This window comes from Mus caroli, unplaced genomic scaffold (assembly GCF_978045245.1).
Source record: "Mus caroli unplaced genomic scaffold, Mus_caroli_1 scaffold_3, whole genome shotgun sequence".
NCBI classification, from domain to species: Eukaryota; Metazoa; Chordata; class Mammalia; order Rodentia; family Muridae; genus Mus; species Mus caroli.
Genome location: NW_028227258.1, coordinates 99844161 through 99867324, shown reverse-complemented (window position 1 = coordinate 99867324; position 23164 = coordinate 99844161). Strand labels below are relative to the sequence as shown.

Below are 23164 nucleotides of genomic sequence, written 5' to 3'. Positions count from 1 at the left end.
GTTCAGTTCCAGCATCTACATGGCAACTCTTAACCACTTGGAATTTCAGCTCCAGAGGATCCAATGCTGTCTTGTGGCTTCTACAGATATCTGCATACATGTGATACATATTAATTTACAAAGGCATATATACACATTAATTTATAAAGCTACATATACGCACATGAATGAAAATAAAAATCTTTTTAAAAAGACACACTTTACCATGTGATGGAACTATCTTAATCCTGAGTATTTACACAGGAAGTTAAAACATGACAACTACATATACACTTAGAGCAGCTTTATTCATAAACAGTAAAAATGCAGAGAATACATGAAATGTCCACCAAGTGGTAAATGGATACAATGACATAGCCATAAAAGGGAATACTAAACAATAAAAATTACTAGTATGTACAGTAAGCACAAGCCATCGCCATGCTTATATTAAATGAAAGAGGCTGGACACATGGACTGTGTGAATCCATTCCCAGAAAAACCTACAAAAGGCAAAACTATTGACGAAAAGCTGCTCCCTGGGCACCAGAGGGTAGAAGCAGGCAAGGAAGGGCATTTTACCTGTAAAAGTAACAAGAGAACATCTTAGGTTGATGGGAATGTTCTACATGAAGACTGCGGTGTTAGCTACACAATTTCACACAATAGACCAAATACACTGAAGTTATACTCTTAAACTGGTTAATTATACACAATACTTTAAAGCCTTAAAAAAGTATGGAAGACTATTAAAAACTAACAATGATAACATGATTTACTTTCCTGGATACACTTTCCAATATTCTCCAATGAAGATGGTTTTTAAAAAATTAGAATAAAAATGCTGTTTAACATATAGGATTATTACAAATATATAGATATAAAACATAATTACAGTTACTGAAGAATAAATATAAGATCAGTGTTGAAAATGGAAGGAAATATGCCACCATTTACTTAGTCTGGGTGCAGATACCGAATAACAATTTTAGAGTAGACTGTTTTACAAATGCAGAAAAATACACTTTGCAATTAATTGACTTAAAATTACTACAGCTCTTTTTCCAGGTCAAGGAAGGTACCATGTGCATGAACTTAATGCTCTTGAAACATTATGCAGCGGTAGATCTCATAAGTTTCTGTTACAGTGTTTTTTCCAGTTTGTCCTTTGTGCTGTGCAGAGTGATGTGAGACAGCTTTTTCTTCTTAATGAGCTATTTTTTAAGAGCACTCAAAACAAGTCATTCTGGGTCTTGGAGTGCATTTTTCAGATAGGAGTTGTAATCTGTGAACAAGCAGATGAACCTTCAGAGCACCCGCAAGCCACCCTCTATCTTGCTTAGCTATGTCAGACAGCAGCAGACGCTAGCAAGACATCACTTATTTTTGTGTACTGCTTCTCTGTAAAAACAATTCTAACAACATTTTTGCATTTGCTGTGGAGGCTAAATACTTGCTTGTAAACACACCTTGACTTTAGGGGCAAAACTAATATGTTATAATACCGTGACACTACCACTATGACTAGGGAGAAGCATAATTTCGGTGAGACAATCCAAAAAAATAAACAAAGGACACAGTGCATCCAAATCTTTGTACACAATGCCAGGTGACACATACTCAGACATGGCAGCAGTACCTGAACCAGCATCGGAGGCAAATCCATGGCAGTGCTATACATATGTCCTGGTCATCTCACAACTTACTAGGGAAAGAAAACCAAACTTGATTATCTCAGAACAATCACTGGCTCATGGATAGAACAAAAGCAACACCTTCAAGCTAGAGGTAGGGACTACAACAGGAAAAAAAGAAGGGAGTCCAAAACTAGGAAGAAAACAATAGCTAACAAGCCTGAAAACAGCCTTGTTTGTCACCTCCACTAAGAGCATAAAGAGGCATAAAAATGGTGTTTTACAGGGCTGGGGATGTGGCTCAGTAATATAGCAGTCGTCTAGTATGTGAGGCCCTTGGCTCAACCATCTCCAAGGTCCTTAGTACAAAAAAATAAAATGGTAAAATTGATTACTAAAGGTTAAAAAATATTTTATGGACAAATAGTAACAAGCACTGTGTGAAGAGCATATGCATCAGATACTGTGGTCCTTTACATGTTACCATAGTTAATCCTCACAATCTTTACCTGTCTTTCAAGCAAGGAAAAGGTGATGAGCTGAGACAGGACCTTCATCACCACATCCAGACACATGCTCAGTTGCTACATTATGCTACACAGAGCAGGACCGTAGGTATGATAAGAACCTTTTAAAAAGTTAATAAAATAATAAAATAAAAGCAAACAAATAAAAGCAATCAAGTAAGCCCAGTGATAGGTAGAACTCTAGAAACCAAACCAAGAAGTTAGCTGAGATTTATACATTGTACATTTTATTAAATATCGGACTTTATTACAACAAATTTACTAATAATAGAATTTCATTTTTAAAAAATGTGGTTGTATTCAAATTCTTACTTCATACTGCTTTTTGGCCCAACTTTCTATTTTTACTGTCTCTAGACAGTCATTATGAACAGAAAATTAATTTTGCATAATAGCATAAAGGAATTTCTCAATGTTACAACTTTGGGAATTCTCCCAAAGTGTGGACATATCTACAACAGAGGATAAGGTCAGAAAGCATATTACTTTTTCCAATGTCTTTATAGTAGCTAGATGGCACTGTTTAGTCATGCACATTAACGCTTTACTACCCAATGAAAATTTCTAACTTACACACAAAAGCAAGTCATAACCCAGGGCTTGGCATTTTGCCAAAAACTAAAAAAAAGAAAAAACTTGGAAATTATGGACACCAGGATAGTAAGGCCATCACAGAAAGCTGTCAGCTATAATATCCGTCCTGTGACCGTGGTGGCAAGTTCCTTGGAGTAGCCTTTTCTTGAGTTTTGATCAAGTCTAGAATAGCTGACAGTACTGCACAGTCTCTTGACTTAGTGTCGTCCCAGTCTACAGGATGAGGGCATTCAATCTTCTCTTGTAGAAGGCTATCCAGTTCCTTTCTTAGTCCCTAAGGTTGAAGGAAGCAGATATGCTCATCAGGGAAGACGGATTCTCAGAGAATACAGCAAATACAAATGTGACTTTGGTGGTGACAAGGATTTCAGAAGCTATTACAAAGGAGGGTAAATATTCAAACTCTAATCCTTAAAGTCAGTGGAAGACTATTACTGCATCAAAAAGTAATTTAGAAAACTAAGATCAGTCAACGCTACTGGCTCTCTTGCAATAGACAAAAAGTCTTTTTAAAAAACATTTATCAGGCTGGGCAGTGGTGGCGCACGCCTTTAATCCCAGCACCTAGGAGGCAGAGGCAGGCGGATTTCTGAGTTCGAGGCTAGCCTGGTCTACAGAGTGAGTTCCAGGTACAGCCAGGGCTACACAGAGAAACCCTGTCTCCGGGGTGGGGAACATTTATCTTGGAGGTCATGATGTGTGCCATGGACTGTGTGGAGGTCAGAGAAACACTTTCAGAAGTCAGTTACACACATCCACCACCTGTGCTCTGGCTCAGCAGCAAGCTGCTTTACATGCTGAGCCACCCTGTGACCCACAAAATCACTTATATGCCACCTAATAGACAACCATCAACATCAGTACCTTAACAAGATGGGCAATTCTTTCTGGAGACTGAAACACAATCCATTCATCTACAGCAATAATTTCCTGATCCTTATCTTTCTGGATGGAAATATCTCCTCCAAAGAACAGGAGGCAGTATGGTGACACTTCTGTACAGTCGTACAAGTATATCTGTAAGGAGCATTAATGTGCATGAGGGAATAAGAAAGAATTACTATCACATAATTCAACATCTCAAACATCAATCAGCTACTTTGTAAGATTAACTTGCTTATGTGATTTTGAAAATTAAGTTTGAAGAAATAAGACTTTAAGTGAACCTATCCTAATTCTTAGAAATTTTATATTTTTGTTCTAAATTTAACATTTTCTAAATGTCAAAACTAACCAATAAAGAGAAAATGACTTTTATTTGTATATCCAAATAATAAAAAGTAAAATCCCACTTACTATTCTGACCATTACTTAACTTATACTGTCATGTCAACAAATCTTTACACAGTACAAATTCCTGACAGCACTTTTTGAAAGCAGCCTCACAGAGAAAATGTTATAAGTAAATAATGTACAATACTACTTACAAAAAAAAAATCTGTAATTTATGTCAGAAGAAAAGTACAGATTTTTAAGGTATAAAATTATAAAGCTATTATACTGACACTCAGCTATATGATTACATTAAATGTTCACTTACACTGCTTGTTCTCATCTTCAGGTGATAGATAAGCCAGTTGTAGTGGAAGTCTGTCTGCTCCACATTGACAGATTTAGGATGAATAGAAACCAGACCATCAGACTTCGTGTGAACTTTTACCCTTTGAAAAAGTTACAATACAGTTCAGAAGTGTCTCAATGGATTGTTCCCTCATTATTTCAAAAGAATTACTCCTTAGTGGTGTTAGTATACAGTACATAATAAAGACTATAGTACATGAAAGGACTAGGAAGGAGCTTACACTCAGAATGACCACTACCCATAATTTATACAATAACTGAAATAAACAACTAAAACCTTCCATTGGTTAACTGTGTTCCCAAAAGAACCCAAAGTGACTAAATAGGAATTGTGATGGGCAGATCCCTATGTTTGCCGATTCCTATGTATCTAAATTACCAAACTTGCAAAGAATCCATTTCTACTAGAGGGTTCCAGCGATGAAGAAAGAGCTGTGAGTAGTTCGTAACAATCTTCAATGCTTACATTTTCCTTTTTTTACCCAAATTTAGTCGGATTTTAGCAACTTTGGGATATAAACCAGCACAGATGACAGCTTTAATTATCTTCTCATTATCTACAGGGAAAGGAAAAGGAGAGGGAGAAAAGTGAAATACATTGGACCATTAATGGTAAGTGACTTACGATTTTGTTTGTTTTGTTTTGTTCTGTTTTGTTTTGTTTTTCTTTACCTGAATTTATATTAGCTTTTGGATCTTTGGGACTTCTACTGCTTACAAATCCAGCTCCAAGAAGATGCTCAGCAAACTGTCCCTTCATGTTATGCAGCATCTAGAGAGCAATGAAGGGTAACAGCTAGAAACCTTCCATGTTTAGGGCCTATAAATCACACTCACCTCAATTTAGTTTTTAGCTTCTCCTGCTTTACAAAAAACCCAGTTCAATCATGTAATACATTTAAAACTAGATTTATTTTAATTATATGTATGTGTATATTTTGTGAGTCCTAGTGCCTATGGAGGCCTGAAGGCTTCAGACCACCTATAATTAAGCTGGACTTAAAGCCAGTTAAGAGCTACAAGACTCATAAACTGGGAACCACGTTGTATCCTCTGCAGCCAGAGCTTTTAACAGCAAGCTACTACCTCTCTAGCTCAGCAATTAAATTTTATCATTTATGGAGGGAATTAGTAAATCACAAAAACAAGTTTCTGCAAACAAATGTTACTGGAACACAACTATTTCTACTTTCTATATTCTTTGTGGTTGCTTCTGTACTCTAATAACAAGTGAATATTTTTAAAACATATAGCCTACAAGCCTAAATTATTATTTGGTGGGAAAAAAATGCATGATATAAGGAACAAAAAAATCCAGTAATGTTTAAACAATTATTCCATTTTGCAAGACACACTGGAATTTCTTTTTACTTTGCTTTTAAAAACAAGTAGAAACACCCCACCCCCGACAATGACCAATCTTAACTGCTGTCAACATCCTAGCTCAGGAACATTTTCCTGAAGAGGAAGCCTGAGGCAGAAATGCTGGGTGATCAGTACAGCAGAAAACAGCTATCCCCTGGCTTCAGTTAACTTCAAAGTCATAATACAGTAGACACTATGCACTCAAACCAACAGAAGAATTAGAAAGAAGTGCAGCTTAAGAATGAGATCCTATTTATTTCGTTTCTTGCTTTCGTTTACTGGGTTTTTGAAGCAGGATTTCATATAGTCTAGGCTGGCCTCACACTATGTAGCTGAGGCTGGCCCTGAATTCCTGATACTCTTCCTGTCTTCACCTCCTGGGTAGGATGACAGGCATGTTGTACCACTCCTACCTTGAGATCAGCTTTTAAAATTATAAAAGCTATTTTTAGCTAGGCATTGCTGTACAAATCTATATTTCAAGCAACTGAAGCTCACACAAAATAACTGAAGGCTCCAGGCCAGCCTAGGTTGCAAGTAAGACTGAACCAAAAGTTTTTATAAAGCATAATTAACTTTAGTTCAAATTAGTTCTACAGAAATGAAAACGGCACAGATTAATCTATTTTCACAACTACAGAATCATCTTCTAAAGAATATCTTCAAGTTCAACAAAGAAATTTTGTGACTTATTATTCTAGGTAAAATTGGTTAATGCAACTGTTCCTTTTACAAAAGGTATAACTTAGTTTTCCCCATGTAATTCTTCTAAATGAATCAATAGCCACTTCCTCCTGGTCATTTTAGCTATAATTTTGGGCCACCATCTCTACATGCAGTCCTCACTGTGCAGTGTCCATCACTACTGTGTGTTCCTTCTGTATTTTAATCAACTCCATTGTGCACCGTTAATCATGCGACTGCAAGCTCCACTGCTCAGACTCTCACGGATTCCTTGTTAGCTGCTGGTTCCAGGACAGCATTTCTTTAGTGCTTTCTTGAATATTCCTTCTTTCTCTTTACAATTGACTTATGCCTCAACTGGATATGCTGTTCACACAGACAACCTGGATTTAGGCATCTTTTGCTATTCCATTTCATATGATATGTGTCTGGGTAAGTTTCCACTGCACATGGCACACTAAAGTGATGGTTCCAGCTGCATCCACAACCTAACTACTGACAAAGCTTTTTTTGTCAAGAATCTGCTTTCCAGAAGGCTGTTTGGTTGTGCTCTTTGGCCTTCAATTTGATTTCTTAGTTTAGCAGCTTAACTGTCTGTCCCTTTTAAATGTTCACTCTTATTAATCTTACTTTCTTTTCCTTGTCTTACTGAACAGATAATCTTTTCAGTAACCCAATCTATAAAGCAGCTGTGAAATAGGCTATGTCCCTTGTAGTTTTGGGCTGCAGTATCTTTCTGAGTTGGCACATCACTTTTCACTCTCTGATGACTGGGTGTTTTGTATTAAAATGTTAATTTCTTGACACACACAGACAGACACACATACACACAGAGACACACACATACACACACACACACTCTTTGAATGTAGTTGACGTTTCCTACAGATAAAATTAGGCAAAATAGATGTTTATATATACTAATCTAGTCTATGGGACGAGTACATCTTTTGGTATTACCTGTAGTGTGTTTGAAGACAGAAAATATTCCCAGCAGTAGTCCTTTTCATACCTGAAACCACGTCGTTTGGCTTCTTCCCAGCCCTATTGGACAAAAGCAATGAAAAGACTCACATGGTTCACCATACCACAAATTACTGAGTGGGTTCCATCTTAATTTACTTACAGTTTATATCTTTACTAATGTCCTATTTTTTCTGCAAAAATGTCAAAGAACTTTGAAACTCATGACAAAAACATGAAGCTCTTTATGATCCCAGTTCCTAGCACTGCTACTGACATACTGTATATTTTACACAAAATCTTTCCACCAAAATATCAAGTATTCATTAAAAAACAATATTAGTAAATAAATTTCAATGCATTAGATTTTCAACTTTAAAAGCATGGTTTCTTAACTAGAATAAGCAAAAGGGGAGGAAAGGCTGTCAGCAAGACAATCAGCAGGTAAGTTCTTGAATGCAAGCTTGACAGAATTAGATCCCTTAATGTTCATATTGTGAAAGGGGAGATAGAACTCTTACAAACTTCCTCACTGTCAACACACTCCCCCAACAAAAATAAATAAAGCTTTAAAAAAAAAATATATATATATATATATATAAAACGTGGAAGAGGCTGAGGAGGGCAACTTCAAAGGAAGACCAGCAGTCTCAACTAACCTGTACCCTCGAGAGCTCTCAGACACTGAACCACCAACCAGGCAGAATACACTAGCTGATATGAGGTCCCCAACACATAATCAGCAGAGGACTGCCTGGTCTGGACTCAGTCAAAGATGTGCACCTAACCCTCCAAAGACTTGAGGCCCTAGGGAGTGGGGAGGTCTGGTGGGATGGGTGCAGGTGAGGACATCTTCTTGAAGACAGGGGTGGGGAATGGTATGGGATGGTATGGGATGGAGGAACAACCAAAGGTAGACCAAAAGGAGGATAATGATTGGACTGTAAAAAAAAGATTAAAAAGTAGCAATTAAGAGTCAGGCGTGGTGGCGACACCTTTAATCCCAGCACTCAGGAGGCAGAGGCAGGCAGATTTCTGAGTTCTAGGCCAGCATGGTCTACAAAGTGAGTTCCACGACAGCCACGGCTATACAGAGAAACCCTGTCTCGAAAAACTAAAAAAAGTAGTAATTATAATTTAAAAAGGAAACGGGGAAAGAGAAATTAAATGAGTTCTGGAGCAATACCGTTCTAAAAGATTAAGACAGCAAATCTAGACTAATATTCCCTGCAAAATAATCATCATAGGTAAAGGAGCAAAAACTTTCCACGACATAAATAGCCTACGAAAAAAATTATACTGACTAGACCAAACCTAAAGAAAATATAGGGACCAATCTGTTGGGTTGAGAAGAGGAGTAAGGAGAGAAATAAGCATCACCAAGAGAAACTACGGAAGTTCTACCAAGAGCACAACCATGAAAACCAACACAATGATTGTAGTCAATATACATTCGTTAATAATAACTTTAAATCTTAAACTATATTACTAGAATTGAAAATAGAGACATCAATTCAATAATAGCAGGTGATTTCAATATTCCATTTTTTCCAGTAAGATTGGCCATTTGGACAAAAAAACCGAGCAATACATGGTAAGTCCTAAACATCATATACACATAGGTAACATATGAACCAAGGTTGTATTTACATACATATACTAATATATGTATGAGTATATATAATTTTGGCTGTATTACTGATTGAAAAGTAGGTATTTATGGGCAGACTATCATGAAGGTAAGGCAAAGACACAAAGGAACATCATATACTTAAAACAAGGTAATGTGGTCAACTGTGGCCATCTTACTTTTTATATAAGCCTTTTCCCAAAAGATAAAAACGAACACTTGTATAAAACAGTTCATTTTTATAAAATTTTCACCAAATTTTAACCATGCTCAGTAACTCATCCCTGGGATATGATCATTTAAAAGTATTTTACAACATGCTCTGGAGTAATCTTCCATAAAGCAGGACAAGATGTTTTTCTTACCTCAAATGCATTCACAACTGTCAGGTGATCACTTCTAGTTTCCTTTGCCAGTTCTTTTCTTCTTGCATCTGCAATCTTTTCTTTTCCCTAAAAAATAACAGTAGTGGCTTACAATTTTCTGATATAATAATGATGGTATTTTACTGAAAATCTAATAAAACATAGATGTGAACAGTAAACGGTTGGCATTAAAAGCGCACATCCCCGTTTCTGTCTCTCTTACCAATGGGATGACGAAGGGATCTTTAAAGCTGAGACTGGCAGCAATGGTGAGAACTGGATCTAAGCAGCAGAACAAAGCTCCAAAGAGAATCATTTTTCCAATATGTGGCTCAACAGGCAGTCGGGCTAAATGGACACCAAGAGGTGTTAATTCTTCTTGCTTATCCAAAGCACTCTGAAAAGAAAAAGTCTGCTCTTACAGTAGGCTCAGCAAACACTCCATGAAAGCTCAAGTAGTTAGCTGTAAACATACAGGCCACTATTCACTCTCTTAAAGCCCAAGTCCCTCAAGCATTGTTTATTGTTTTAAGTACCTTCAACAACAAACAAACAAAAAGGTTTAATGTCAGCAAAGGCTAACTTATACAAACACAATGAATCTAAAACATGGAAATGTTATGACAGAGATGAAATTCCCAGTGGTAAAGCAGTTTTGAAAGATACCAAGTGGGTGAAATGCAGTCCCTGACAGTCGAGATTAGAGGCTATGATGCAGAAAGAGATAAGGGGCACACGTGGGAATGATGTCTGTCCCAATTCCCCATGTAATCTAGTTCAAAAGAGAGCAGTTAGAAAAGCATCCTGAAGATACCAGGGAAATATAAAGACACAACCGAATAAATAAGTGTTAATTCAAGCAGTGTATTATAGTAAAAGACTACTGCAATGCTACAAAATCCAAATTTAAAGAATTATTATATACCAGGATCATTTCCAAACCGGTGACATATAGAAAGAAACATGTCTTCAGCACCCTCCAACCCTGCACTAGCGAACGTGACTTTACAGATAAGTAAAAATGCTTTTTCTCTACATGGTCCAGTAGAGAGGTGCTGTAAAGAGTATGTGTGGGCCGGACGTGGTGGCACACACCTTTAATCCCAGCACTTGGGAGGCAGAGGCAGGCAAATTTCTGAGTTTAAGGCCAGCCTGGTCTACAGAGTGAGTTCCAGGACAGTCAGGGCTATACAGAGAAACCCTGTCTAGAAAAACCAAAAAAAAAAAAAAAAAAAAAAAAAGAAAAGAAAAGAGTATGTGTGAAAATAACTAAGGTAATGAATTTCTAACTGATCAGTTTAAATCAGCACTACAGTAGACAGCACTTCTAATCTCTTGTGCTTCTCTTACTACTCTGGACATTAATTAAAGCAGTCCTGTACCTTTCAACATGAATGACTGTCATCATGTAGTCACTTACAGAATTTCCTGGAATATAAAGGACTAACAAACCAGAAAATTTTGTTCTATGCAAACAAGATACAAGAGTGAATGATAGTTCAAGGATGATTTACAGCATCACAGAGCAGACATATGTTCAGATTTTTTCAAAATGTAAGGGTTGCCTCCATCAAACGTGTACCGTTACAATTATGTGGATCTGACAGCAGAGCATTATGGTAATCAGAAAGAAAAGACTACACCACCTACTTCAAAACACATATGAAGACCACTAAAGAAAATGTTCAACATTTCATGTAATTTGAAACCAGAACTGTAATAAATAATTCCCAGGAAGACGTATATCTTAAAAACACAAGAAAAGTGTCACAGCAAATCTGAAAGTGCTCTGCTCTGGAGTCATAAAAACTCTTAAGTAGTGTTTAAGCATGCTAAATCCAAGCCATACTTAAAAAAAAAAAATCAGTTACCAGTTCCATTAGGTGTTTTATGGAGAGTACTACTGCCTCATTTGATGGTGGATCCATTAATCTACTCAGAAAATAAGCAATTCCACCCAGTCTCAAGATCTGTGGAGACAAACAGAGTTATATGGATCAAAAAACCATAAAAATGTATTCAAAAGCTTACATTACACTTTTCTAAGAGAAAAATCTACTAACTAGAAAGATTATCAAAGTAAAAAATTCTCAACAGGTTGATCACTAATTACCTTAGAAATAGGGTTGGTGGAGCATGAGCATACACATACACACACACACACACACACACACACACACACACACACGGAGGCGGGGAGGGAGACAGAGAGAGACAGAGAGAGAGAGAGACAGAGAGAGAGACAGAGAGACAGAGAGAGACAGAGAGAGAGACAGAGAGAGAGACAGAGAGAGAGAGAGAGAATGAATTTGAATAGAATATTTGAGGACATAAGAATAGGATAGCCAGATCTGGTGGCCCAGGACTATAATACCAGTTACTCAGGAGGCCGAGGAAGGAGAATCAACAGTTCTAGGTCAGCTGGAGGTAATTATGAGACCATGTCGAAGTCCAAATAAAAGAGGGGGAGAATGCACTTCATCAGTGGACAGCCTGACTAATAGAAAGCCATGGTTCAATCCTCTGAAGCACAAAAATTAGAAAGGGAAGCTGACATTACAGTTACATGTCCAACACTGTTTAGGAATTTTGTACAGCAATCTACTCAATCAAGCAAATCAAAATTTCTAGGTAGAAAGTGGGAACCAAACATAGACACCCTGATTCTAACATTAACAACTACTTGTAGCAGAGTTTCCCCCAATTAATTTAAATGTTAGTGCAACAGGAAGCCTATGATTGGACAGGAAAAAGGGAGGCGTAGCTAGGAGTTTTAGAGAAGGAGACAGAGAGAAGACTGGAAGGAAGGAAGGAAGGAAGGAAGGAAGGAAGGAAGGAAGGAAGGAAGGAAGGAAGATGGAGGAAGAGCAGGACAATCCAGATTCCATGTACCTTTAAATAGCCACAGGTAGCTATGTCTTATCTAGGTGGGCAATTTATATCATTATCAGTTGGGTCTGAAGTTATTGTGTGGGCATCTTGTGAACTGAGAAATTATTGATATATAAATCTGTTTATAAGCTTCAAAAGTTTTGATTAACTGGGTTAAAGGGATTTGTGACAATAAGCTACAAGGGGTGATGGCTGGGAATGTCAGCAGAATTCACAGCAAGGGAACCTTGATTAATCGCTGACCACAGGCAGAGAGTAGCTGGGTATAGCATAGGTTGGTGCTACTTTAATGAATTTCCTGTAACAGCTACTTGATATACATAAGAAAGAAGTTCAAGTAGTTTCCTCACACAAGCAAATACAAGTTTCACACAGTTCTTTTTCTATTAAAAAGGGTGAAAACTATAATACCACAATCTCTGTAATTTGCTAATTTTCCCAACTAATATACCTTTATTTGCAAACAGAGTTCTTCCAAAGGAGTTCTCAAAATTTCTGGTAGTTGGTAGTCATCTAGAAGACTTGCTCTAAGACCATTATACAGATGATAACAATGACCAGGCTGAACTCTTAAAAAGAAAAAAAGAAAGAAAGAAAAACAATACCAAGAACACAACTTTTAGAACACCAAAGGAAGAGCAGAAAGGAAAGCACCCAGTATCCATTTCTCACAAACCACTCACATAATTATACTTCGTGTCTATGAAACTCAATTCCCTCATATCTATTAGCAAAGACCCTAAACTGAATGTCCAAATTTTATTTTGTTTTTGTAGTTCTGATTTCTTTTAATACACTGGTAACTATAAGTATAGTATAATATACTTGAATATATGTTTATTAATTATATCAGTCCATTTGCATATCCTTGTTATGTAAGCTTTCAAGTACCTCTTTTAGCCTTTATAAAGTATATAATGTTTTACTCGGAACTATAGCTGTCCTTTTATGTTACCGAACAATAAAACTCACTCGTATGTCTTTTGGTAGCTCTCATCTGCAGCTCCAGAAAGCAATGAAGGATATTCCTATCCGCAATTTGGTTCTTATTTCTGAAGTTCCTCTGACCTCACTAAAAATTGCTATGTTTATTTTGGTCAGGCTTAGAGTTATAACAAGAAATACAATGGAAATCATTTTATGTTTGCAACCTTGTGCTACAACTGATATGACAGAAGTCATATATTTCTGAACAGAGTAATATTTCAAGACTCTGGCCATTGTAGCAATAAAAGATCTAAAACTTTCAGATATGTGTATATTTGTATACATACATACATATGTATACATATATATACATGTATGTATGTATGTATACATATACACACGTATATACATATGCACATACATATATACACATATATATGTATATATGTGTGTATCTATGCATACATATATATGTATAAACATATATGTATATATATGTGTACACACACACACACACACACATTTGGCCATAAGTCTGTAAAGGCTCAATATATAATACCTAAATTTCTCTAGTGTACAGACTCACCATTATCTAGTACCTAAAGAAACTAATGGTATTTCCCAAAGGGAAGACAGAGTACAGTGTTTTTTTGTTTGTTTGTCTGTTTTGTTTTGTTTTCTGGTTTCCAAAATAAGCATCAATCTAATCAGGCTTTGTTAAGTATCAATATCATAATATAAGAAACTATCTTGAAATCAGACTAAGCAGAGACAAACTATAAACATTATAGCAAACAAGCCCGAACTATATAGATTGAGCACACATTTAAAACAGATGCTCTAACAACCAAAAACATTTCCTTTAGCTCTCCTTTCCTCACATAAGTCTGTGTGTAAGACTGGTGACTTTTTTTAACCTATAATATTGTGTCAGGAAGCATTGGCAAACCCCAAAAGACAATCAAGGAGTTGATTTTGATGTAATCACATCAGGGTCTCTTTATTACAAATCTGAGCTTGGGCCATACCACAGACTGACACAGGAGACCGGAGGGGACCTGGAGCCCAGTTTCAGACAAGTATTTATAGAGGCAAGAAACGGATATAGATATACACATTTGATCTCAGGGCCACTATGGCCTTTGATATAACTGGCTGATGCTGGGAGCCAAACCATAAATTTAATTTCTGCTTTCTTGTATTGGTGGTTGTTAGGAAGTGAAGTGTCAGGGGCAGGCTTGTAGCTTGGAGGTGAAGATTTCTTTGGGAATAACTGAAAACTAGTGTTAGATGCTGGTTTTGTTGGGGGGAGGGGTGTGTAAAGGAAAAATTCTTCAACAACACTAGACATTGTTTTGTCGTTAACATAAAATACTGTAGATATGCATCAAAAAGCAGCAACAAGCAAAACTATATGTAAAGGTCAAGACAAATACTGTTCTTATCATTAAAACATGTTTTTATTTCTTATTTTACTACCATATCAATGGAGAAAATGATTCCCTTGTGTTTTTACTGGGAAGTAGTGGTGAGAGAATCAGTATGGCTTATAAGGGCAGTTAGTAGAATCGCCGACTGTGGAGTTGGCTGTTTGAATTCAACTGTCTCTGGTATGTACAAAGCTCTAGAAACTAAACTGAACTGAATGTAATTTCTTTATAACTTAATTTCCTTATTCTAAAAACAGGCAACTGCCTATCTCCGCTGAGAAGTGAGAATTAAGTATATAAAGCATTGAGGAGAGGAGCTAATACTCAAAGTTGTTAGAGATCATTAAGTATTATTAAGAACAGACATGGAAGCAAAACTCTAAGTGATATAACTAATAATGCTTAATTATGAACTAGGTCATTGTAGAAAAGATTCATAAAAATTAAAAAACTCGCCGGGCGTGGTGGTGCACGCCTTTAATCCCAGCACTGGGGAGGCAGAGGCAGGCCGATTTCTGAGTTCGAGGCCAGCCTGGTCTACAAAGTGAGTTCCGGGACAGCCAAGGCGATACAGAGAAACCCTGTCTCAAAAAAAAAAAAAAAAAAAAAAAAAAAAAAAAAAAAAAAAAAAAAAAAAAAAACAAAAACAAAAACAAAAAATAAACAAACAAAAAAAACAAAATTAAAAAATTCAACAGATAATTTCCTTAAAAAGTACAACTAAAACTACTATCTTATTTTACAATGTGTTGTTATACTAGTTAGGCATGGGAAAAAGCAAATTCAAACTCCACTGAGCTCCATTTTCCTCTTCATAATGGCTAACACCCATAAACAAGATGTGGGAAAGGAGGGCTTAGGACACTGCTGGTGGGCATGGAAACTGGCATACTTATCAAGCAAAGCAATATGGAGGGTTCTCAAAAAACTGCAGACAACTACCACATGACAACCGTGCAGCTCACATTGCATGAGCAATGTGTACATGCAAAGGAATCCAAGTCAGCACACAAGAGAGGCACTGGCATAGCCAACGGAGTGCTGCTTTCATCAAAGAGCCACGATACACCATCAGACTAATGAATAGATAAGGAGCAAACGTTCGCTCCCATGCAGAATCAACCTGAAATCTTGCTTGACAGATGGTGAATAGATAGGTAGACAGACAGTTATAGGAAATGTAAGAGATGATGAGTGAGAAGAAAGGAATCTACATGCAGGAGCCATGGGAAACAGACTACAGCGTATGTTACATGGAAGAGGGAGAAACTATCTGAGTAAAGGAACAAAATTAGGAGGAAGTATAACTGTATCAATGTATAAAAAGGGTACAAATACATTTTATATGGCAACTAAAAATCAAATACTAATAACTGATGAAGTGTTGAGTTCAATATATTATGCAAAATACCTTTTCTAATAATACTTCTAGATTTGCTCATGTATTCTTTTGCATGTTCTCAAGGCCCTGCACAGCATTTCCGACTTACCTTCCAGCTCTCCCTTTCCTCTGTTTGGCATTAGCTTTACTAACCCACTCAGCAGACATGGTACTGATGTTGTTCTGTGTGTCAAAGTGTGTTTCTTTAATTTTCCCTCCATCTATTACATAAACCACATCATCTATGGTGATGCTGTTTGAAAAAGATACACAAAATATTAAAAAGTATATCAAGGGATAAAATTATACCAATTCTATAGATTTTTAAAAATTCATTTAAAATACTTTAACAGATGAAGTGGATTTTATTAGTTCAGGCCTTTGCCTACTCTTCTCACATTTTTCAATTTTACATCAGTCAAGTAGCTGACAATAGGCAGAGTTCCTTTGTATCATAGTAGTAAAATGATTCGATCACATGCCACATTCTTATCTGACCACCGCCATCTGATCACAGCCAGTGCTTTATGGCCACCTCTGAAGCCCTAAGGAACTATGCCGTAACAGCAGCTTCTAGAAAATAAGTTGTTTCAGCAACTTAGCTATAAATATCTCCAGTAGAGCATTAGAAATGTTTAAGGCTGCATGTAATTATACAACAATAATACTGGAGAACAAAGAGTAACACCATACCAATTCCCATGATTCTTTAGAGGAATTTTGAAAAACAACTTGTTAACTGACTACTTTGAAAAGGAGCACTAAACACAGTAGAACAGCTTTAGAAAACTACAATGTATGTTTACCATCCTTGACTAACGAGAGATTTCAAAGTTCTTTTACAGAGAATAAGGATTAAACTATGTTAATAATGTATGGATCTCTACATTTATGTAATCACCAATAGCTGATATTTAAAATAGTTTTTACCTAGTCTCTGCAATGTTGGTAGCAATTACTATTTTCCGAACACCGGGAGGAGTTTTTTTAAATACCTGTAAGAATAAATACATCAAGAATATATTAATTTCTGACATACTTTTACAATGTTATTTGTTGAGATAGTGATCATTTTTAGCATTTATGCTTTTTAATAATGTGTCTTGTGCACTGGTCTATCATTAACATACACATTTTCAACTCGATGAAATCCTCCTTTGGCAAACCCAGATATCAGAAGTATATCACAAACAAGAGGCAAACAAAGTCACTTGAACTTTTAGCATATCTTTAACAAAAGCTGGTGAGCATAAATTAAAGGAAAACAGCTTTAATCTGTGGACAAGATTTACAAAGCCAAACAACAAAGAATTATGAACCAATGTGACAGGTACCTTGCCCTCAGAATGGATGTCAAGTGCTGCAGTATGGTAGACTAGCTTGAGATTAGATGGGAGTAACATAGCCTCTTCAAATGCCAAATCCTACAAATAACACTACCTAACAATGCCATCGAAGTTAAGCACCACTGGCTGTAATGCATACGTACACCCAAAAGAAGTACCCATTCTTGATTTATAAAATAGAGCAATCAGTAAGTAGTAGGCACATACTCTCTCATAAATGTATGAGTTCTCTACTAGGTTAGGGTGTCAAAGATGGAAGAACCTCCACACTAGATACACTTTTATCTAATCAACAGGCTGACTCCCCATCAAAGAATCAGCAAACAGACTGAAGGAGACAGCTATTTTCTTATAAAAAAAAAAAGAATAGAAGACTGGAAGGAAAGGGTCTGAAGATAGTGTTATATCAAAAATTATCATTCCCATTAATAAAATCCTGAATTTGACATGTCAAAACAGTTGTAATACATTACTAATAAAATAGGAAATCTCCTGTTAATATGCTAATATAATAAATCAAAATCTCAAACACCAGCATATACTATGTCACAGCTAATTTCTAGCTTGAGTTTTTTAGTGGTATTTATAAACTTTTTCTTTGATTCAGGAAACTTAAACAAGTTACTGAAGAAACCATTTCTCTACACTTTCTTAACACTAACAAGATTAATCCGCTAGTAAATTATGGTTTTACATTCTCCAAAGAAATGCTCTTTATAAAGTATTTTTAACATGGGTCACTATTTTAAAGTTTCTTTAAAGTTAAATAAGCCTGTGAGGGAAATGTGTGTATGTGTATAGTTTAACTGAAATTTTACCATGTGAGATGTCAATCCTCTCAGAGGCATAGACTATTTAATGAAAACCCGAACACCAGGTTCTTAGCAACCCAACTTTTATATCTACAACACAACTCCCGCACCTAAGGCTCAGAAATCATAGCATAAGATTGGGCAGAAAGATTATAAGAGCCAAAGGAATGGAAAGCTTGATGTGAGTTCTCATCTCCTAGAAATGTCAGAGAAGCAACACGGATGAAATCTCATCAACATGGCTGCCTACAAAAGAACTGATCAAGGACCTCATCATTGGACCTGCTAACAATGAAAAGGGAAAGCCTTCAAGGCCTCAACCCTAGACAGTGAAATACAGGGAAATACTTAGGGAATGCTGAGATGAGGAGAAATAGTCTTTCTTTGGGCAAAGCATACCATTTGGTTAAACAATGCCAGGTGACAAGCCCTAATAATTACATATATTTAAGCAACATTTTACAGACTCATGAGGAAATATTTGTACGTTTAAGAATGTATGCATGTGTGCGTACACACATCCCACTAACCGCATCATTAAAGAACTGGAGAACACGAACTGGAAAGAGTAAGGAGCGGTGCATAGGGAGAGTTGGAGGGAGAATAGGGAAGGGGGTAAAACAATATAATTACACTTTAATTTTTAAAAAAGCCATGTTGATGACATTTCATACGTGTTGTTTCTCTGACATTTCTAGATGAGAACTCACATCAAGCTTTCCATTCCTTTGGCTCTTACAATCTTAAATGTAAAATTTGTCTCAATCTGAAAGACAGAAAACAAATTTAACAACATACCTGTGTCTGGTTGACGGTAGGCATCAGTGAATGTAAAGGTATAATGAGAAACTTATCTGAAATTTAAAAAATTAAATTAAATTAAAGCCCCATAAAACATATATGGCACATGTATGGAATAATAAATTCAGCTGCTAAATCACATAGTTTTTAACTTATACTTCTACATACAGTAAAACCAAGTTTTACTACAATTGTTCTGAGTGCTCTAATGTGACCCATTGACATTTTACTTTGTTGATCTATTTTATATCGATAAACATTTGCTTACTAATTCTTTTCAAGATTAAAACCATTTTTTCTATTAATATATGTGTGTGTTTCTGTGTCTATATGCTATGTGTAAGGGAGCCTGTGACGGTCAGAAGACTAAACTGGAGTTATAAGAACTGCCTATGTGTTCTGCCTAGTGCTATAGTGACTCCATAGTGGTATAGTGGACGTTAGAGACAAAGGAAGTTCACGTCCAGGAATTATTCACTTGCACTATGAGCTCTTGAAAGGCAGAGGGTAAGAAAAGGCAAAGGAAAGCTGAAGCTAGTCTTTGACCCCCCCCACCCCCCACCCCAGGGTTCAGAGGACAACATTCAGATAGAATGAGGAGTGGTGTGACTTGAACTCAGATCCTCAGGAAGAGCAGTAATCACTGAGCCTCATCTCCAGCCCCTGTCCAAATTCTTAAAATTCTCTATGGTGGGAGTTGTCTATCAAAAATCACATTCATAAAAGGCCATTAACTTCATCCTTACCATTAATAAAACCTCCTATGAGAGGGGGGAAAGATTGAAAGCCCCTAAATACCAATATTTTAACTTTAAAGTTCAATTTTGTTAGGCAAGTTTAAAGAAGCGGTAAAATGATACTTTCATAAAACTGAGAAGTTTCACAATATACATCCCATCTTATAGCTCAGAGCTTTTAGAAAACATTCAATTTCTTAAAGAAAAAAGCGAAATGGACTTAAGTGAACAAAATCCTATACTGATGAAGCCACATAAGTAACAACTTCTTCAAATCAGAAAAGGGGAGAGGAGAGGACTCCACAGACTACATGAATTCTAAAGTCAGTCTTGGTATCATATAGTTTAAGACATTTATGCAATACCTGATTTAAACATCACTTGTGACATCAAGAGATCATGCAAAGTACTGATATTGTCCCAGCCTGGTAGAAAGACCAATATTGCACCATCCTATATAAGCAGGAAATTACAGTTAAGAAAATCACATCAATAACCACACTAACAATTCCATGCACACTTAAATCCTCGTTAAAATTAGAGTAGCTTTGAATTGTAGTTACTATTTAAGTGAATACCCAAACTTTTAAAAAAACACAGACCTACAATTTAGAGATATTTGTTTAATCTTTTCTTTAAATAGGCTAAATGCCTAAATGTAATTTTGAGATTTTCTTCTAGTCCACTTTTTAAAAAGCATTTAGGAAAATGAGTTTTTTATTGCTTTGTTTGATGCATAATAAAATTTAAAATTACTTGAAGAAAAACTAAAAAACTAACCTCTTCTTCCAAAACAATGTATCGAATAAGGGCAGCAATCAAATTCAGATCAACTTTATCATCATCCATCATTTGCAAAACATCTACGGTACTTGCAGAGTATCTACACCAAAATGACACAGAAAGTCATGAAATGCATGGTATGTTTTCCATGGGTTACGCAAATGTAAGCCTTAAAGTTAAGTCAGTCTGCATATGAACAAACATCTACAGAGAAGAGACAATTAAGATTCTGGGACAATAAACAGCAGGTAAGTCAGCACAGCAGCATAAGTAGAATGAGATTCGCTCCGCTCAAGTACACTCTTATCAGAAGAATGCTACTTGCTTCAGCCACTGTGTGCATACCTCAAATAGACTTACCTTGTCCGCAGTTCCTTTATATACGCTGGCCAGCGTTCCTTATAGATGGCCTCTTTTTCTTCTTTTTCTTGTCTATTTACATGACCCTGCATGAAACCCCTCTTGAACTGGGATCTATGTTCTTTTTGTTCTGGAACATATCTAAAATAAAAAGATTATTATACATTTCCCCACATTTGAAACATTATGGCTTTTAAGTATGCCTGAGTTTTTTTACACTGATTACTTGAAACCAGATTCTAAAGAATATTTTCACTATATTTTTTAGAGAATGTTGCTCAAAATATTAATTTAAGGTGTTAATTGTTAATACCTGAAACTTCTCATTTAGGATAAAAAGTATTCCCTCCTGAAGACCATAAGACTATATGCCATCTTAATAATCTCAACGGAAAATGATTTCTCAGTTGACTTTTAGCTTCAATTTTAAGTTTGCTCCAAAATAAAAGTTTTTAGTTAATAGAAGGTCCAATAAGACTTAATGACTGCTTAATAAACTTTGAAAGATTTTCCAAACCAAATTATATATAAGAATCCCCTGTGAAGCATATAAAGTAATTCCTGAATTCCAAGGATTTAAATGAATAACTCCACAAGTATCAGATCCATGCTAGCAACTGCACGGTTCTGCTGTCACAGTTACAGGTTAGGGGAGATCTGGGATTAGCATTTAAGTTGTATGTGTTCTGCCTAGTGCTACAGTGACTCCATAGTGCGATAGCGGACGTTAGAGACAAGGGAAGTCTACGTGTCCAGGAATTATTCACTTGCACTATGAGCTCTTGAAAGGCAGAGGGTAAGAAAGGGCAAAGGAAAGCTGAAGATAGTCTTGACCCCCCATAGGGTTCAGAGGACAACGTTCAGATGGAATGAGGAGGATGAGTGGAGTCAGATGGAAACGATGCCTCTCCCTGCTCTGGCACTGACTAGTTGTGGTCTTGCCGAAGGCATTGATCTTCCAGGCTTTAATTAGATTTGTGCAGTTCATACTCTTAACCTATTATTAGCATGAGAATCTTTAAAAAAAAAAAGTGATAAAGTGCCTGGTATATAGCAAACACCAAAATGTGGAAATCATCTTTCCTATTTGGTACCATTGGCCAGGGTCTCCCTAAGCCTTTAATACATATAAAGGCACCAACCTGAGGTTCAGCAATGTGAGACTGACTGAGATACAATTAGAAGTGTAAGTACAAAGCTCGTTCCTTCCCAGTGACTTCAAACACTCAGAAGTATCCTTCACCTACTTCTCAGCCACTCAGTCACAACTCTCCATGTTCGGTCCTACTAGTCATCTAGCCAGTGTTTCTGTCCTCCTACTTCCTGCTGTGCTGCTGCCTTCTCAAGGAAGGAGTTATCTTTGACAAAAAAAAAAAATCTCTACCCAAAAGATCATCCTCCTGCACTCTCCCTACTCCTGAAGCTGGAGGGTGACACTTTCTTTTGCATCAGACCCCTTTCTAACAGTTCCTGCAAATTTAAGGAGGCAATCATTATGAAATGTAGACTGCTGATACTCCATCATTTACCATCACATACCAAGCTGTTGTGTATAATCTCTTACAGAGGAACTGTAAGTATAGCATGATAAAAAGAAGAGAGAACAGCTCAAAGAGGAGTAAAGTGCATAAAAGTTTATGGCCAGACTATAAAACCAAGACCTCTGTGTACTACCTCTTTTAGAAGTCCCTTTCTCTCTGAAATACACTCCCCTCTCCTTGCTGCCAACTTTCATGGCTGCACTCATTTCAAATCTCCTCATGACATGGCATCTCATTTTTCACTCACTCACGTACCCAAACTTTATGTAACAGCTTTACCCCTTATCAAGACAAATTTAAAGGTATACATATACCAAGTCTTTCCTTTTTCTAAAATGCTCACAAGGTAGCTCCACGTGAAGTAAAAGATTTTAATGTATTGTTAAGCAGACATCTCACCAAAATTCAGCTGACTTCTCCCCATGTAAAATAAATTGTAGATTCTTTCTGATATCAATTTTAATTTTAAATAATAAAGTCTTCAAAAATGCTACAAATGTTTCTGCACATATTAAGTTATTCATTCAATCATTGTAGTCTAGGCACTATAATGTACAAGTAACCAAAATGAGTAAGTCAAAATCCTTAACTTTAAAAACTTAAAAAGTCTTGTGCAAGAGACAAAGATACACTACAATCATGATAGTGTCAACAAGTCTTATAATACAAAAAGTGGGAGATGGGAGGAAATTACAAAGAAGGTGTCTCAGGGAACCTGAAAGAAAAAGCATGTACACATATAGAAAGACATGAAGAAAGAGCCTTAACTGTGTCCAGGTAACATCAGTGTCCACTTAGTCCAGGTAGTAGTTAGCTGTCTCTATTCACCATT

The 23164-nt window shown here is 36.4% G+C and overlaps 1 protein-coding gene across 2 annotated transcripts in view; it reads right to left on the bottom strand.

The window, feature by feature from the left end:
• Positions 1 to 268: 268 nt before the first annotated feature.
• Positions 269 to 23164, bottom strand: part of Dhx36 (DEAH-box helicase 36) — a 37487-nt gene continuing 14591 nt past the window's right edge. The window contains exons 10-26 of one of the 2 annotated variants that reach the window (XR_003836193.2): positions 20792 to 20932; positions 20429 to 20531; positions 20014 to 20101; positions 18909 to 18964; positions 16883 to 16947; positions 16062 to 16205; positions 12666 to 12783; positions 11194 to 11292; positions 9546 to 9719; positions 9323 to 9409; positions 7325 to 7408; positions 4988 to 5087; positions 4782 to 4872; positions 4275 to 4395; positions 3599 to 3751; positions 1619 to 3008; positions 269 to 561 (exon numbers count right to left, since the gene is read on the bottom strand). Coding sequence is in view for 1 of the 2 variants with exons in the window: in XM_021158337.3 (XP_021013996.1) it covers positions 2823 to 3008; positions 3599 to 3751; positions 4275 to 4395; positions 4782 to 4872; positions 4988 to 5087; positions 7325 to 7408; positions 9323 to 9409; positions 9546 to 9719; positions 11194 to 11292; positions 12666 to 12783; positions 16062 to 16205; positions 16883 to 16947; positions 18909 to 18964; positions 20014 to 20101; positions 20429 to 20531; positions 20792 to 20932 (1810 nt within the window). In the remaining variant the exon portion in view is untranslated. Of the gene's footprint in view, positions 3009 to 3598; positions 3752 to 4274; positions 4396 to 4781; positions 4873 to 4987; positions 5088 to 7324; positions 7409 to 9322; positions 9410 to 9545; positions 9720 to 11193; positions 11293 to 12665; positions 12784 to 16061; positions 16206 to 16882; positions 16948 to 18908; positions 18965 to 20013; positions 20102 to 20428; positions 20532 to 20791; positions 20933 to 23164 lie in introns of both variants that reach the window. The other variant, XM_021158337.3, reaches the window with a different exon arrangement.